The 14242-nt window shown below is 46.6% G+C and overlaps 2 protein-coding genes across 2 annotated transcripts; both read right to left on the bottom strand.

The window, feature by feature from the left end:
• On the bottom strand, window positions 1–4216 carry LOC133651969 (uncharacterized protein K02A2.6-like). The gene is made up of 3 exons (XM_062050651.1): window positions 4177–4216; window positions 4057–4127; window positions 1–3885 (listed from the first exon to the last, which is right to left on the bottom strand). Exons 1-3 carry the CDS (start codon window positions 4214–4216, stop codon window positions 1–3), a joined length of 3996 nt encoding a protein of 1331 aa, XP_061906635.1.
• Window positions 4217–13420: 9204 nt separating this feature from the next.
• Window positions 13421–13972, bottom strand: LOC133651200 (keratin, type II cytoskeletal 2 epidermal-like). The gene has a single exon (XM_062049495.1). It carries the CDS (start codon window positions 13970–13972, stop codon window positions 13421–13423), a length of 552 nt encoding a protein of 183 aa, XP_061905479.1.
• Window positions 13973–14242: the final 270 nt, after the last annotated feature.

The following is a 14242-nucleotide window of genomic DNA, read 5'->3' as shown; positions in this document are numbered from 1 at the left end:
TCACTGAGTCTGTATGAGAACATAGTCCTTAAGATATGATGGAGGTTTCCTTTGGCGAGCGGTGTCCCTGACTCCCACTTCTGCATCCTGTGCTTGATCACCTGGTTCCTGCTCATCGGGTTCCAGATCAACTAGTTCCTGATCAACTAGTTCCTGATCAACTGCTCCTGGTGGTGCTGAATGGAAATCCTCGGGAAAACTGTACTCTGATGTGTCACGAAGAGTTTCCTTCTGATCATAACGTGGACGGATCTGATCCTGATGTCTTCTCACCAGCTTGCCATCTTGAGTTTTTGCTGTCCAAGACAATGGACCAGTCCTCTCCACGAGTCTCGCCTGAATCCATTTCTGACCCGCATATCCTCGTATGTATACAGCCTCACAGTCTGTGAACACTCGGTCCCTGGCCCTTTTGTCATGGTTTTGTTTTTGTTTTGCCTGGTTTGAGCCCACTTTGTCTGACAGTGCTGGCCGGACCATGTCCAGCTGCGTTCGCAATCTCCTGTTCATTAGCAGCTCCGCAGGCGTAATGCTGGTTGTAGTCTGAGGGGTTGATCTGTATTTAAAGAGAAACCTAGACACCTTTGTTTCCACACTTCCCTCCCCCATCTTCTTGATGGCGTCCTTGAAGACCCGTACAGCGCGCTCCGCACAGCCATTTGAGGACGGGTGGTATGGGGCTGTTGTCACATGTTTTACGTCATTTTTTCTGAGGAAATTTTCAAACTCTGCACTGACCAGACTTGGCCCATTGTCTGTAACCAGACTTGCTGGGATGCCATGAGTGGCAAATATGCTTCTCAATTTCTCAATAGTTATTGAGGAGGTTATGGACTGCATTGGGATGATCTCCATCCATTTGGAGTAAGCATCGATGACAATCAAAAACATTTTTCCCAGAATGGGCCCGCAAAAATCCAAATGTAGTCTCATCCATGGCTGATTTGGCCACTCCCAGGGATGCAGTGGCGCGGCCGGAGGTGTGGCCTGGTTAGCTTGACATGTATGACATCTGCACACTGCTGCCTCCAACTCCTCATCCATGTTGGGCCACCATACGTAACTTCGGGCTAGGGATTTCATCCTTGAGACCCTTGGATGAGCTGCATGTAGCTCTTCCGTCATTACCTGCCGACCCCGAGGTGGTATTACCACCCTTGTCCCCCACAGAAGGCAGCCATCCTCCACACTCAGCTCATGCTGTCTTTTCATATACGGCTTCACTCGTGGATCAGCACATACCTTGGGCCAGGAACCATGTAACAGCCATTGTTGCACTCTGGACAATATTGGATCTCGTCTGGTCCAGTCCCGGATCTGCTTGGCTTGCAATGGTGTTCCATTCATGTGTTCCATCAGCATTATTACCTCCTCCTCGCGTGGTGTACTGCTGGGCATGACTGGCAATGGGAGTCGGCTTAAGGCATCAGCGTTCCTATGTTTCGAGCCTTCCTTGTATTCTAAGGTGTATTCATAAGCTGCCAAAAGCAAGGCCCACCTCTGCATTCTGGCTGCCGCCAACTGTGGAATGCTTTTGCTCTCACCCAAAAGACCCAGCAGCGGTTTGTGATCTGTGACGATGGTGCAGTGCTTGCCGAAAAGGTATTGATGAATTTTTTTTAGGCCAAACATGATGGCTAGTGCCTCCTTTTCCAATTGAGAGTAACCCCTCTCAGCCACTGTTAGTGAACGGGACATGTATCCAATGGGCTTTTCTGAACCATCTGGGAAACGGTGAGATAGAACGGCCCCCACACCGTATGGGGAAGCATCACAGGCCAGATAAAGTGGCTTTCCGTCATCAAAGTGTATCAATAGTTTATCAGATTGGAGACACTTTTTTGCTGCCTCGAATGCTCGACTCTGATTCGTCGTCCATTTCCACGCATTTCCCTTTCTCAGCAGTTCATGTAAAGGCTCCAAGATGGTGGATATGTTTGGCAAGAATCTGTGATAGTAATTTAGCATTCCAAGGAACGATTTCAACTGTGTCTGGTCAGTTGGCTGAGGAGCATTTACAATGGCTTCAACTTTATCTGCCACTGGATGGATGCCGTTGCAGTTAATTTTGTAACCGAGATACACTACCTCGGGTGCCATGAACACACATTTTTGTCGTTGCAAGCGAAGGCCTGCAGCTGCAATTCTTTCAAGCACCTCTCCGAGATTTTTTAAGTGGCTAGCATCATCCTTCCCTGTTACTAAGATGTCGTCCACTCTCACCACTACTTGAGACAGTCCTTGCAATAGACCATCCATGGTGCGCTGGAAAATGCCTGGTGCCGAAGACACTCCATACGGCAATCTTGTGTACTGGTATAGTCCTCGATGTGTGTTTATTGTTGTGAACTTCTTTGAGTCCTCATCTAACCTGAGTTGCTGGTAGGCTTGAGACATGTCCAGTTTGGTAAATTTTTTTCCACCTCCTAATACTGCTAACAAGTCCTCTGTTTTCGGGATTGGGTAGTTATCTAATTTTGACACTGGGTTTACAGTGACTTTATAGTCCCCACAGATTCTAGTTGTTTTGTCTGGTTTTATGATGGGCACAATGGGGGCGGCCCACTCCGAAAAGTTCACGGGTTCAAGAATGCCTTCCTTCTCCAGCCTTACTAATTCAGCCTCAACGTTGTCTTTTAGTGCATATGGCAGTGGTCGAGCTTTGAAATATCTTGGCTTGGCATCTCGCTCGACATAGATTTTTGCTGAGGCCCCGACTAACATGCCCAGTTCCTTCTTAAAAACATCCTCATGTCTCGTGAGTAGCTCATCTAAGTCCTGCTGCATACTTAACCTCAGGCTAAATACAGTGCTCCAATCTATTTTAATTGCTTTCAACCAATTTCTGCCCATGAGATTTGGGCCCTCTCCCTTTACCACCAGTAATGGTAATTGTTTTGGCCCTCTGTAGTTGACTTGCACTTGCAGTTTCCCTAACACTCCCACCTTGTCTTTGGTGTAGGTGTATAGTTTCACATGTGTGTGTTGGAGTCTTCCTCCCCCCATCTTTTGGTACGTGTCCTCAGTAATTATCGTCATGCCTGCTCCAGTGTCAATTTCAAATTCAACGTCATGTCCATTTATTTGTATGTGCTCTTTGTATGGTTCCACTTTCTCCTCCATAGTCAGGTTATAGAGTGTGTGTGCATATTCTACATTTTCGGTCTCATTTCCCAACCTGTAAGTTGCACCTGATGTTGGTCCTTCAGGTTTCCTTATCTGCCCGGCACTGCGACATTTTCTGGCCAAGTGCCCCCTTTTGTGGCAATTGTGGCAAATTGCATCAATGAACCGGCAGTCTGTCGGCCCATGACTACCACCGCACCGGAAACAGCCACTCAGTGGGACGCGCCGATCTGCTCCTAGCTGGACTTTGTGGACCGTTCCTTCTGCCCCAGTTAGTTGGAAGTCCGCCAGGTCCTTGGATGCTGTTTCCATCGATGTGGCCAAGTCAATGGCCCGTGCTAGAGTCAATTTTTCATCATCCTCAGACAACAAACGACGTTGGATGCTATCCTCGTTGATACCACACACAAGTCTGTCTCTAAGCATGTCATCTAATGCAGTTCCAAATTTGCAATGTTCCGTGAGCCTCCTTAGCTCCGCAACAAACGAAGAAACAGACTGACCTTGTTGTCTCAATTTGGAATGAAAATTGAATCGTTCCACAATCAAACTGGGTTTTGGCGCAAAGTGATCCGTTAATTTCTGAAGCATCTCCGTCAATGTCATGTCTGTATCCGCCGGCTTACCGGGCTGGCACAAATCCCGCAACACTGCATATACTTTGGCGCCACACAAACTCAGGAAAATTGCCTCCTGTTGTCCTTCGTCTGTGATTTTGTTAGCCACGAAGTAAAATTCCAGTCGTTCAGCATACTGTTGCTAATCATCCGTAGTTTGGTCAAACTCCGTTAAATTTCCAAACAACGCCATTGAAGTCTTGATTTATCCTCGTCGCCAATGTAGTAAAGTGAAGTACTTCTTATAATGCTCAACTCGAACTTTTAATGAAGTCCAGCACACAGATACAACATACACAGCTGTTAGCTCTACTGTTGTCACAACACTGCTGGCCCCGGTGCCTAGGACCCCGCCTGAACCCCTAGTGGTGGTCACGGTGCTGCCTGAACAAAAAGGCACATTAACATTACAACAGTATCCAGCTTTCCTTGCCTATATGTGCTTCCTCGCTCTTTGTGTTTCCCTCCGTCATGCTCACTGTGTCTCGTTTTGTGTCGTCATCCTTCCCTGGTTTCGAGCTGTGTGTCTCGTCTCCGCGGACCCCTTCTGAACTCTCTGCTGCCTCCTTGGATCTCGACCTCACGCCTGCCCTTTGACCACGATGCCTCGCTCCAGCCCTCGACCTCCCGCCTGTTTCTGGACCTTCGAGCCTGCCTTGCCCTATCTGGACTTCTGCCTCGATCTCAACACGCACCTTCAACAATGCCTGGTAACACCCCTCATATACTTACTACACATAGTCACACCTTATTCATTTGGTTTAAGTACACACTTCACGCACATCTGTTTATATCAATAAACACGTTGCAAGCTAACAACGTCACTGTCTCCGTGCCGTCTTCTTCTCCCACTGTACTGTTACAGTACGTTCTGGCCATGACAGAACCAGATGGCAGTGACAAGGCATGACCCACGCTCTCTTCCCAAGCCCCAACGAGCCCCCACGAGCCCCAACGTCGCGGCCATGCACATGGTATTCCAGCAGCACCAAAAGCATTTTTGTTCACTGGAGAATAAGCTCGAGGCTGCATTCGCCAAACTTTTGGCTAAATTGGACACCATTTCCCTGAGCATTTCTGCTCCCCCGGCGCCCGAACATGCCACCTCCACAGCCACCGCCCCCTGGCAGTCCCCTCACTCCCAGGAACCTAAGATTGCTAGCCCCAGGCCTTTTGAAGAGGATTTTGGATTTTGTTGTGGACCAGACCTCCATTTAGCTTCTCTCCTGTACCTGCTAAACTGGAGGAACCCATGCAGCTAAGCAGGACACGTCTAGCGGCAGAGGAAAGGGAGAGGAGGTTTCGGCAGCGCCTCTGCCTGTATTGCGGATTTGCGAGGCATGAAATCAGGGCGTGTCCTACACGGCCAAAAGGACAAAGCTCGCCCGTCAGGGGAATACTTGTGAGTCACACATCTGTTTCCCAGGTCCACAACGACCCCGGCATTCTTTTCCCGGCAACCTTGTCCTGGAGCTCGAAGAGCCTGACTGTGGGGGCCTACCTGGATTTGGGAGCAGACGAGAGTTTCATGGACTGGGAATTTGTTCGCCGGGCCGGGATTGGCCTTCTGAACCTGGACACCTCCCTGCAGGCTCAGGCCGTGGACGGACACCCCCTTGGACCGATAACCCACCGCACGAAACCCGTATCCCTAACCCTCTCGCGGAATCACACAGAGATCCTCAGCCTCTGGATTCTCAACGGCCCTATCGCTCCCCTAGTCCTTGGCCACTCTTGGCTACGCCAGCACGACCCCCAGATTTCCTGCACCTCAGGAAAGATCTTGGCCTGGAGCACGGCAGCAGTACCTTTTTCGGGGAGGAAAAAGCCCTTGTCACTCCCCACGGACCTTTGCCACAATTCCCCCAGTTTATCATGATCTTGTGGCTGTGTTCAGCAAGGAACGAACACTCTCCCTTCCCCCGCACAGGCCCTATGATTGTGCCGCCGAGCTTGTGCCCAACGCTGTCCTTCCCTCAAGCCGACTATACAACCTCTCACTACCCGAAAAACAGGCCATATTACAGACTCACTCTCATTCTGCATCATCACTCCCTCAAAGTCCCCGGTAGCCACGGGATTTTTCTTTGTGAGCAAGAAGGATGAGTCTTTGCTACCCTGCACTGACTACCGGCAACTAAACTTCATCACAGTGAAGAATAAGTACCCTCTACCCCTAATGAGCTCTTCCATTGAGCCTCTCGTCCCAGCTACCATTTTTACCAAGCTCGACCTCCGTAATGCTTACCACCTCGTTCCGGATTAAGGAGGCAGACGAGTGGAAGACAGCATTCATGTTATGTTTGCGGAGGGAGTTGACGGCACAGACCACAAGAGGGCATAGTAGCTCTATGTTTTATTTATATATATATACCATATATATAAATAATATCAAAACAATTATATTAATTAAACAACAAGGGAATGGAGTGTGATGAAAACCAAGAGAGTGTATTGTGTGTGCGACTATGTGTATGAATTAACTGTTGAGTGTTACTGTGAGTGTTGTCTGAGGAAGCGGACAAGTCCAAAGGACCTAGGCAGAAGAAGTTCCCTGTCAAAGCGGGAGGTCGAGGATCGAGGGAGGCAGTCCGGAATCCAGAGGGAAACAAACAAGGAATCACAGGGAGAAGACGAGACGCACAGCTCATCATGTGGAACAAAGGCAGACTGCAGGAAGGACGGCAAGGAAGACAACGTGACCAAATAAACACGATGGTGGAGAACACAGAGAGCGAAGCAAGGTTGCATAGAGCTGGATGATAGCTTACGGTACTCAACAGAAGACTACGTTCTGGCCCGGAATAGCAGGTTGAGCAGGCTTTTGAAGGCGGTCCTGATGATCAGCTTCAGGTGCGCTGATTGCCGGTGATTGCTTGCAGCTGCTTGCCGCAGCCGGAGTAACGCGTGCAGGAGGTGAGCGGTCGTGGGTGTGTCCCGAGGTGCGCTCTTGAAGGCGCAACCAGCAGAGCACACAGATGAGGACGCATTGGAACGCTGTCATGCCATTTTAATAAACACGCTGCAAGCTAACAACGTCACCGTCTCCGTGCCGTCTCCTTCTCCCACTGTACCGTTACACAGCTCCCTCGTGCCTGCAGCACTCATGCAACCACATGTCACTGTACTGTACGCACGATACAATTATTTTGCTCGCCACTTGTGTTGCCAGATTTCAACATTTTCCGTGAGTAGTACATACTGTATTTACAAACTGTACACTGACAACATCCAGGTGTTCTCTCTGAAGTATTGTGTTTTGGTAGTAAACATCCATCCATCCATTTTCTACCGATTGTCCCTCTTGGGATCGCGGGGGTGGCTGAGCCTATCCCAGCTGCATTCGGGCGGAAGGCGGGGTACACCCTGGACAAGCCGCCACCTCATCACAGGGTGGTAAATATATTTCCTGAAATATGAGGGTGTACTCACTTTTGAGACATACTCTAGCTGGTTAGATAGTTCTTTTGGTGCTTCATAAATCATAAATACAGTACTTATAAATATGAGTACATACTGTAAGTGTTTATGCATTCACAAGCAGCAGCATCTTTCAATAATGAGGAGCAGCAGAGGAAACGGCAACAAAAGATGAAACTATTTGGGAAGAGTAATAATGGTAAAAATAGCTTCGGGTTCAATAATGTAGGAGCTTGAGAATCAAATAAATTATATATATTCATAGCCTGAATTGCTTTACATAATTGATGCATGCGGCCATACATTATGCACCGACTGTCAACACGTGAAATGTGTTTGAAAAAATAATACAAGTGTGATCCTCCGACCACTTAAGGGCAAAGAAGAGGGAGACGCCTGTGGGACAATGTCGGTGTCATGGCTGGACGCACATGAATCATACATTTTTTTCTTAGTGTTTCTTTTAATGAGCAACACGCAGAAAGTGTTAGGATGCCTTCGAGGCTTCAAGCCCCAAAGGGGGAAACGATTAGAATGTCAAATGTCATAACATCGACCTCAAGAAGTTAACAGGGAGCAGACTGCAGTCCAGAGAACAGAAACCAAAACTCCTTCATCCTTCTTGTTCGAAAATGTATATTTGCAGCAATGATGCATAAAAAGCTTCTTTGTGTGCAAAACACAAAACATATTATTTTTTTCATTGTGACCACTATCGTTGAAAATTATACATAAAAAAACAATCTGACTTTTACCAGACATTTATTAGGGGATATACCAGTGGTCGGCAACCCAGAACGTTGAAAAAGCCATATGGGACCAAAAATACAAAAAACAAATCTCTCTGGAGCGGCAAGAAATGAAAAGCCGTATATAAGTCTTATGCTCAGGCGGTCCATCATACTCTAAAACTCTAAATGTGATAATACACTTATTGAATACACAAATAGCCTCGTAGCAGAAGAAGACTTGTTTGAGTAACAGGATGAAAAATAACAGGAGTGAGATTTTAGCATAAAATGATCAGATACATGAAATACTACATGGTTTTTATGCTAATAGCTAATTTATGCTAATAAATGTTGACACAAAACACATTGACGTGATTCAACAAAAAATATTCCAATCAAAAATTATATTTTTTTAAAATAGGGTAACACATCTGTGCTGAGATTTCAAATCCCAGTTATTGTTGAAATATTGAATATGAATACAAATTAATAAGTGAACTTACTTTTGTTCTTCATGACCTGCAGAGGATGTGAATGATGCAACTTCCTGTGGATCATGTGACTTACGGAATATTCCACATTTTTCAGAGGGAGTAATAAAGTGTTAGGGTAGCAAGACTGAATGAAAACTGTTCATTTCAGATCAGATCAGAAATCAGAAATACTTCATTAATCTCAGAGGGGAAATTAAAATGTTCAGCACATACCTTTTTTGTTGTTTTTAGCGGTGGTGTGCCGTCAGGGCCAGCAAGGCCTTCTCTGCTGGCCAAACATAACCAGAAATCATGATCATAATTAAAGATACAAGTATTTTTTAATTTAATTCCCCTAAATATCTATAAGTATTCATATTCTCTTCATGTCATATTATGCTCCTTCCAGTGCTGTTGTTTTTAGCTTAGAGGTTTTATCCAATCAGAATTCAGCTAGCTTATGTTGCCATGCTGTACCAAATCTGCCCGAAGCCTTCAGAATCAACAATGCAGGCGTCCGTGCACTGTCAGTGAACGGACACATAGAGTTGATAGCCAATAGCCAATCAGATCATGAGTTGTCGTCAGTAAAGCCTTCTAGCTGGCCTTACGCTTTGATTGGATACTCACTTGGGAGTACCAAGTGATTGGATATCACAAGTTGCAAAAACAGGAATTGGCACCAGAGTCATACGAGCCATAGAAAGCCACAGAAAACTCACGGGTACTCACAAAGAAGGAGAGCAACATGTTGATTAGGTGGCGGATATATATTTGCAAGGTCATTTTCAAGAAGGATGCTAAAGAGAAACTAGTCTTGTGAGACAAGGTCGGCCGACACCGGAAGCTATCCCGGCGATGAGATGGTTTGCCCGCCACTTTCACACGAATCAACCGACTACGAGGGGTACCACTGGCTTATACGGCGTCGAATGGGTGCTACAAATTGTGAGTTCCAATATTATATGTCTTAATTTTTTCATGTTTCATTTGTTTTATACAATTATCTTGAGTTTGACAGTACCACGTAAGGTATATTTTATCGCTGAAGCGGGTTTATTGAATGTTAAATGCGCCAAAAAATAGACCGTATTGTATTCTGTTGAGGGGATTCAATGACCAGTAGTGTGCAAGTGTGTTTCTGCTTAGTATCTCCAGCCGTGTCCATGTGGTGACATAAATTACGGTATTTTGAGAGGTGAAGTCGGACTAAGTAGGACATCACTGAAGGCCTTGGTGAGAAACGCATGGCCCGCCACTGGTTTTTAGCAGTAGAAAGCAATTGTGAAAAAACATGAGGGATTTATGTGACTATATTTCATTGTAAAATGTCATTTTAGGAAGCAGCAACAAACGACACTTGTATTTTCCAGTAGTCAAAATAATTTGAATTCATACTTTAAATTGTGTTTGCAATTAGATCAATATGCGCAACATTTTGAGCAGCACGGTGGAACAGGGTTTAGTGCATGTGCCTCACAATACGAAGGTCCTGAGTAGTCCTGAGTTCAATCGGGATCTTTCTGTGTGGAGTTTGCATGTTCTCCCTGTGACTGCGTGGGTTCCCTCCGGGTACTCCGGCTTCCTCCCACCTCCAAAGACATGCACATGGGGATATGTTGATTGACAACACTAAATCGGCCCTAGTGTGTGAATGTGAGTGTGAATGTTGTCTGTCTATCTGCGTTGGCCCTGCGATGAGGTGGCGACTTGTCCGGGGTGTACCCCGCCTTCCGCCTGAGTGCAGCTGGGATGGGCTCCAGCACCCCCCGCAACCTCAAAAAAGGGACACGTGGTAGAAAATGGATGGATTTTGAATAATAAAATGTTTTATTTGTCATCATGCATTTTATTTAATTTTCAAATGCTTTTTTTTATACCGTAATACTAAATACTATTGTATATCCTTTTTTTAAGACAAATACTGTGGTGTTTATTCAAATGCATGACCAATGAGAGGACAAAACACTGTTTTAGACAATATTTGTATTCAGTTTTCAGATTTCTTTACTGATTTTATTAACTGCTGTCATATGTATCATTGTTCACGCAAAAGTAGACATTATTTATCAATTAATTGCAAATTGTCTGGCAAATGGAAGAAAATATGCTGCAAAGTCATTTATAAAGGCTTTGTTTGTATGTTAAAAGAGTTAACTTTCAGGATTAGACTTTGCATTTATTTTACTTGAATGAAAAAATGATTCTTAACATGCTTGTGCTAAACACATCAATGATCCTTATTTACAGTGTTCCATATTAGGATGAAGATGAATGTGATCAAAGTGAATATTTAGTAATGGCAGGTCTTCCATCACTAAACATGTTGCTGAGTTTGAAGCCAAGGACCACTGAGCTGCGGGGCTCCCTGAAATCCAAAGTGAAAAGCGCTCAGAAAGTGTGGTTCAGGTTAATTGCACTCCATCGGTGGGATGGAAGGCTGGAGTATTGTCAAGCACGGCGTTGTGCGAGGCTGGAGGATCCTGAGAGGATGCTCAGGAGGCGGCGGGGCATGTTGGAAAAGGTAACCCGTTGTGTAAAGGAAGCAGATGGCCTGCATTAAAAAAGCAAAGGGCCCTTGTGACGCTCCTCAATAGCCCTGCGGAGAACTAGATAATTACATGAGAAATTTAATCAAATTCCTCAAATTAAATGTCCAGCTGGATGGCTTTGCTAAAGAACACCGCTGACTACACGTTTACCTGAGGGACGGACACCGGCGCTCGCAGTGCTTTCCAATCAGTGCACACTCAACACGTGATGATAGCGGAGGTGATGATTGCTGCTAAAGTATTCCATTCACACTTGTGCCAGCAGGAGATGGTGGGAAATTAGTGTGTGACCACAGAGGGGTCATTTTAATAACAGGGCCTAGGATGAAGTGACTACACGCTGGAAGCCGCTTTTGGGGCATTAGGGTACAACGCCCCATCTGATTTAGCAGGTGGCGCTTTCTGCTTTTTTATATATCCACCATGTATGGATGTATGCTGTGTTAATGTTAAAGGGGACCTGCACTTTTTTTAAATGTTGCCTATCATTTACAATCCTTAAAGGCCTACTGAAACCCACTACTACCGACCTTGCAGTCTGATAGTTTATATATCAATGATGAAATCTTAACATTGCAACACATACCAATACGGCCGGGTTAACTTATAAAGTGCAGTTTTAAATTTCCTGCTAAACTTCCGGTTGAAAAACTCCTTTGGATATGACGTATGCGCGTGACATAGCCAGTAGAACAGAGGTATGGCTCCCCCATTGAGGCCAATACAAAAAGCTCTGTTTTCATTTCATAATTCCACAGTATTCTGGACATCTGTGTTGGTGAATCTTTTGCAATTTGTTTAATGAACAATGGAGATTGCAAAGAAGAAAGTTGTAGGTGGGATCAGTGTATTAGCGGCTGGCTGTAGCAACACAACAAGAGGACTTACTTGTATAGCAGACGCGCTAGCCGATGCTAGCCACCAACCGATGCTAGCCGCCAACCGCATCTGTGATCGGGTGAAGTCCTTCGTCGCGCCGTCGATCGCTGGAACGCAGGTGAGCACGGGTGTTGATGAGCAGATGAGGGCTGGCTGGCGTAGGTGGAGCGCTAATGTTTTTATCATAGCTCTGTGAGGTCCGGTTGCTAAGTTGCTAAGTTAGCTTCAGCGTCGTTAGCAACAGCATTGTTAAGCTTTGCCAGGCTGAGAATTATTAACTGTGTAGTTACATGTACATGGTTTAATAGTATTGTTGATCTTCTGTCTATCCTTCCAGTCAGGGATTTATTTATTTTGTTTCTATCTGCATTTGAGCCAGATGCTATCACGTTAGCTCAGTAGCTAAAGAGCTTCGCCGATGTATTGTCGTGGAGATAAATGTCCCTGTGAATGTCCATTTCGCGTTCTCGACTCTCATTTTCAAGAGGATATAGTATCCGAGGTGGTTTAAAATACAAATCCGTGATCCACAATAGAAAAAGGAGAGAGTGTGGAATCCAATGAGCCAGCTTGTACCTAAGTTACGGTCAGAGCGAAAAAAGATATGTCTTTCACTGCATTCTAGTCCGTCACTCTAACGTTCCTCATCCACGAATCTTTCATCCTCGCTCAAATTAATGGGGTAATCATCGCTTTCTCGGTCCGAATCGCTCTAGCTGCGTTGAAAACAATAGGAAAATATGAGGAAGTGAACAACTGACTACGTCATGCTACTTCCGGTAGGGGCAAGGCTTTTTTTTTATCAGAGACCAAAAGTTGCGAACTTTATCGTCGTTGTTCTATACTAAATCCTTTCATCAAAAATATGGCAATATCGCAAAATGATCAAGTATGACACATAGAATGGATCTGCTATCCCCGTTTAAATAAAAAAAATCATTTCAGTAGGCCTTTAAGAGAGACTAGAAGACAAAATGTTGTTGTTTTTTTTGCAGTCTAACATGCTACTTTGTGGATGCCGTCTGCTCCACATTTCCTAGTGTAAGTGTTTTTGCTGTGTTCCAGCATTTTGTTTTGTTTCTGTCATAGTCTGTCCATTCAGAGCACTTCCCTGTTGCTCTTGCTTCTTGTTTTGTTTGTTTAATGAATAAATTCCCTTTTTATTGCACGCTGCCAACCTTTGTCGTCTTCCACGACACATCGCTTGGCAGAATGTCCCGAACACGTGATTTTACACACGAGAAATATGAGCAGATTTTTGGGCTAATCTGGAGGTAGAGGCTTCGCGGTACAACCCCCCCGAGGTACGATAGACTTTGATGTGGGGGCCAGATGGTGGTCTGGTCCCAATAGACTCATGTTGTCCGAGTGCCGCAAGTTCTGTGCTGCAGAGGGCTCAAACACAGCACGCCTCCTGAAGAGGTGGTATACGGTAACCCTATTGATCACTTTGTCTCTTTATTCACCGCTTGGGCTATTGGCCAGTGTAGCCCAGGCGCTGGAGAACAAGAGCATGCCACGCCACCAGTGCTCAAGGTTCCCAAAGCCCACCCACTTTGTTCTTCTTCTACCGCTCAGGTCGAGGGTCGGCTGCTCCTCCCTCAAACCAGCGACAACGTCTGTTATCCGCTTCCTGAGGGGGGGGCTAGGGCTGGTAGATGTGCAACTGGGGAGGCACAGTTGCGTCCAGCCAGGCTATTACCTCCTGCACGGCCTCCGCCGCCTGTTCTACGCCCTGCTTGGCCTCCGTCGCCTGTGCTACGCCCTGCTCGGCCTCTGTCGCCTGTGCTACGCCCTGCTTGGCCTACACCGCCTGTGCTACGCCCTGCTCGGCCTCCGTCATCTGTGCTACGCCCTGCTTGGCCTCCGTCACTTGTGCTACGCCCTGCTTGGCCTCCGCCGCCTGTGCTACGCCCTGCTCGGCCTCCGTTGCTTGTGCTCCGCCCTCCTCGGCCTTCGCTGCCTGTAGTGCTCCGCCCTGCTCGGCCTCCACCTGCTGCACCAGCTCTGCAGACGCCGACGGTGCAGCCGCCTGCTGCTCCAGCTCTGTAGACGCCGACGATGCAGCCATCATCATCGTCTTTCCACGACGCCACCATCATCATCTTCAGCGGGTCTTTCCACGACGCCTCCATCATCGTCTCCAGCGGGTCTTTCCACGACGCCACCATCATCGTCTTGATTCCCGGGCACGGCCACCGATGCTGCTCACTGCTCCCCTCACCTCCCAGGGGGTGATCAGGGGTGATGGGTCAAATGCAGAGAATAATTTTGCCACACCTAGTGTGTGTGTGACAATCATGGGTACTTTAACTTTTAACTTCAGCGGGCTCATTGTCGCCTCATGTTCTGGAGTCAGCTCCAGCTTTCCTGCCGCCATTAGGCGCCCGCATGCAGCCCCCTCGTCGGCCAAGAATGTGGCCGTTTCATGGACGCCCTCCGCG

This window comes from Entelurus aequoreus, linkage group LG01, assembly GCF_033978785.1.
Source record: "Entelurus aequoreus isolate RoL-2023_Sb linkage group LG01, RoL_Eaeq_v1.1, whole genome shotgun sequence".
In the NCBI taxonomy this organism is placed as follows: Eukaryota; Metazoa; Chordata; class Actinopteri; order Syngnathiformes; family Syngnathidae; genus Entelurus; species Entelurus aequoreus.
This window is presented reverse-complemented; position numbering and strand designations above follow the sequence as displayed.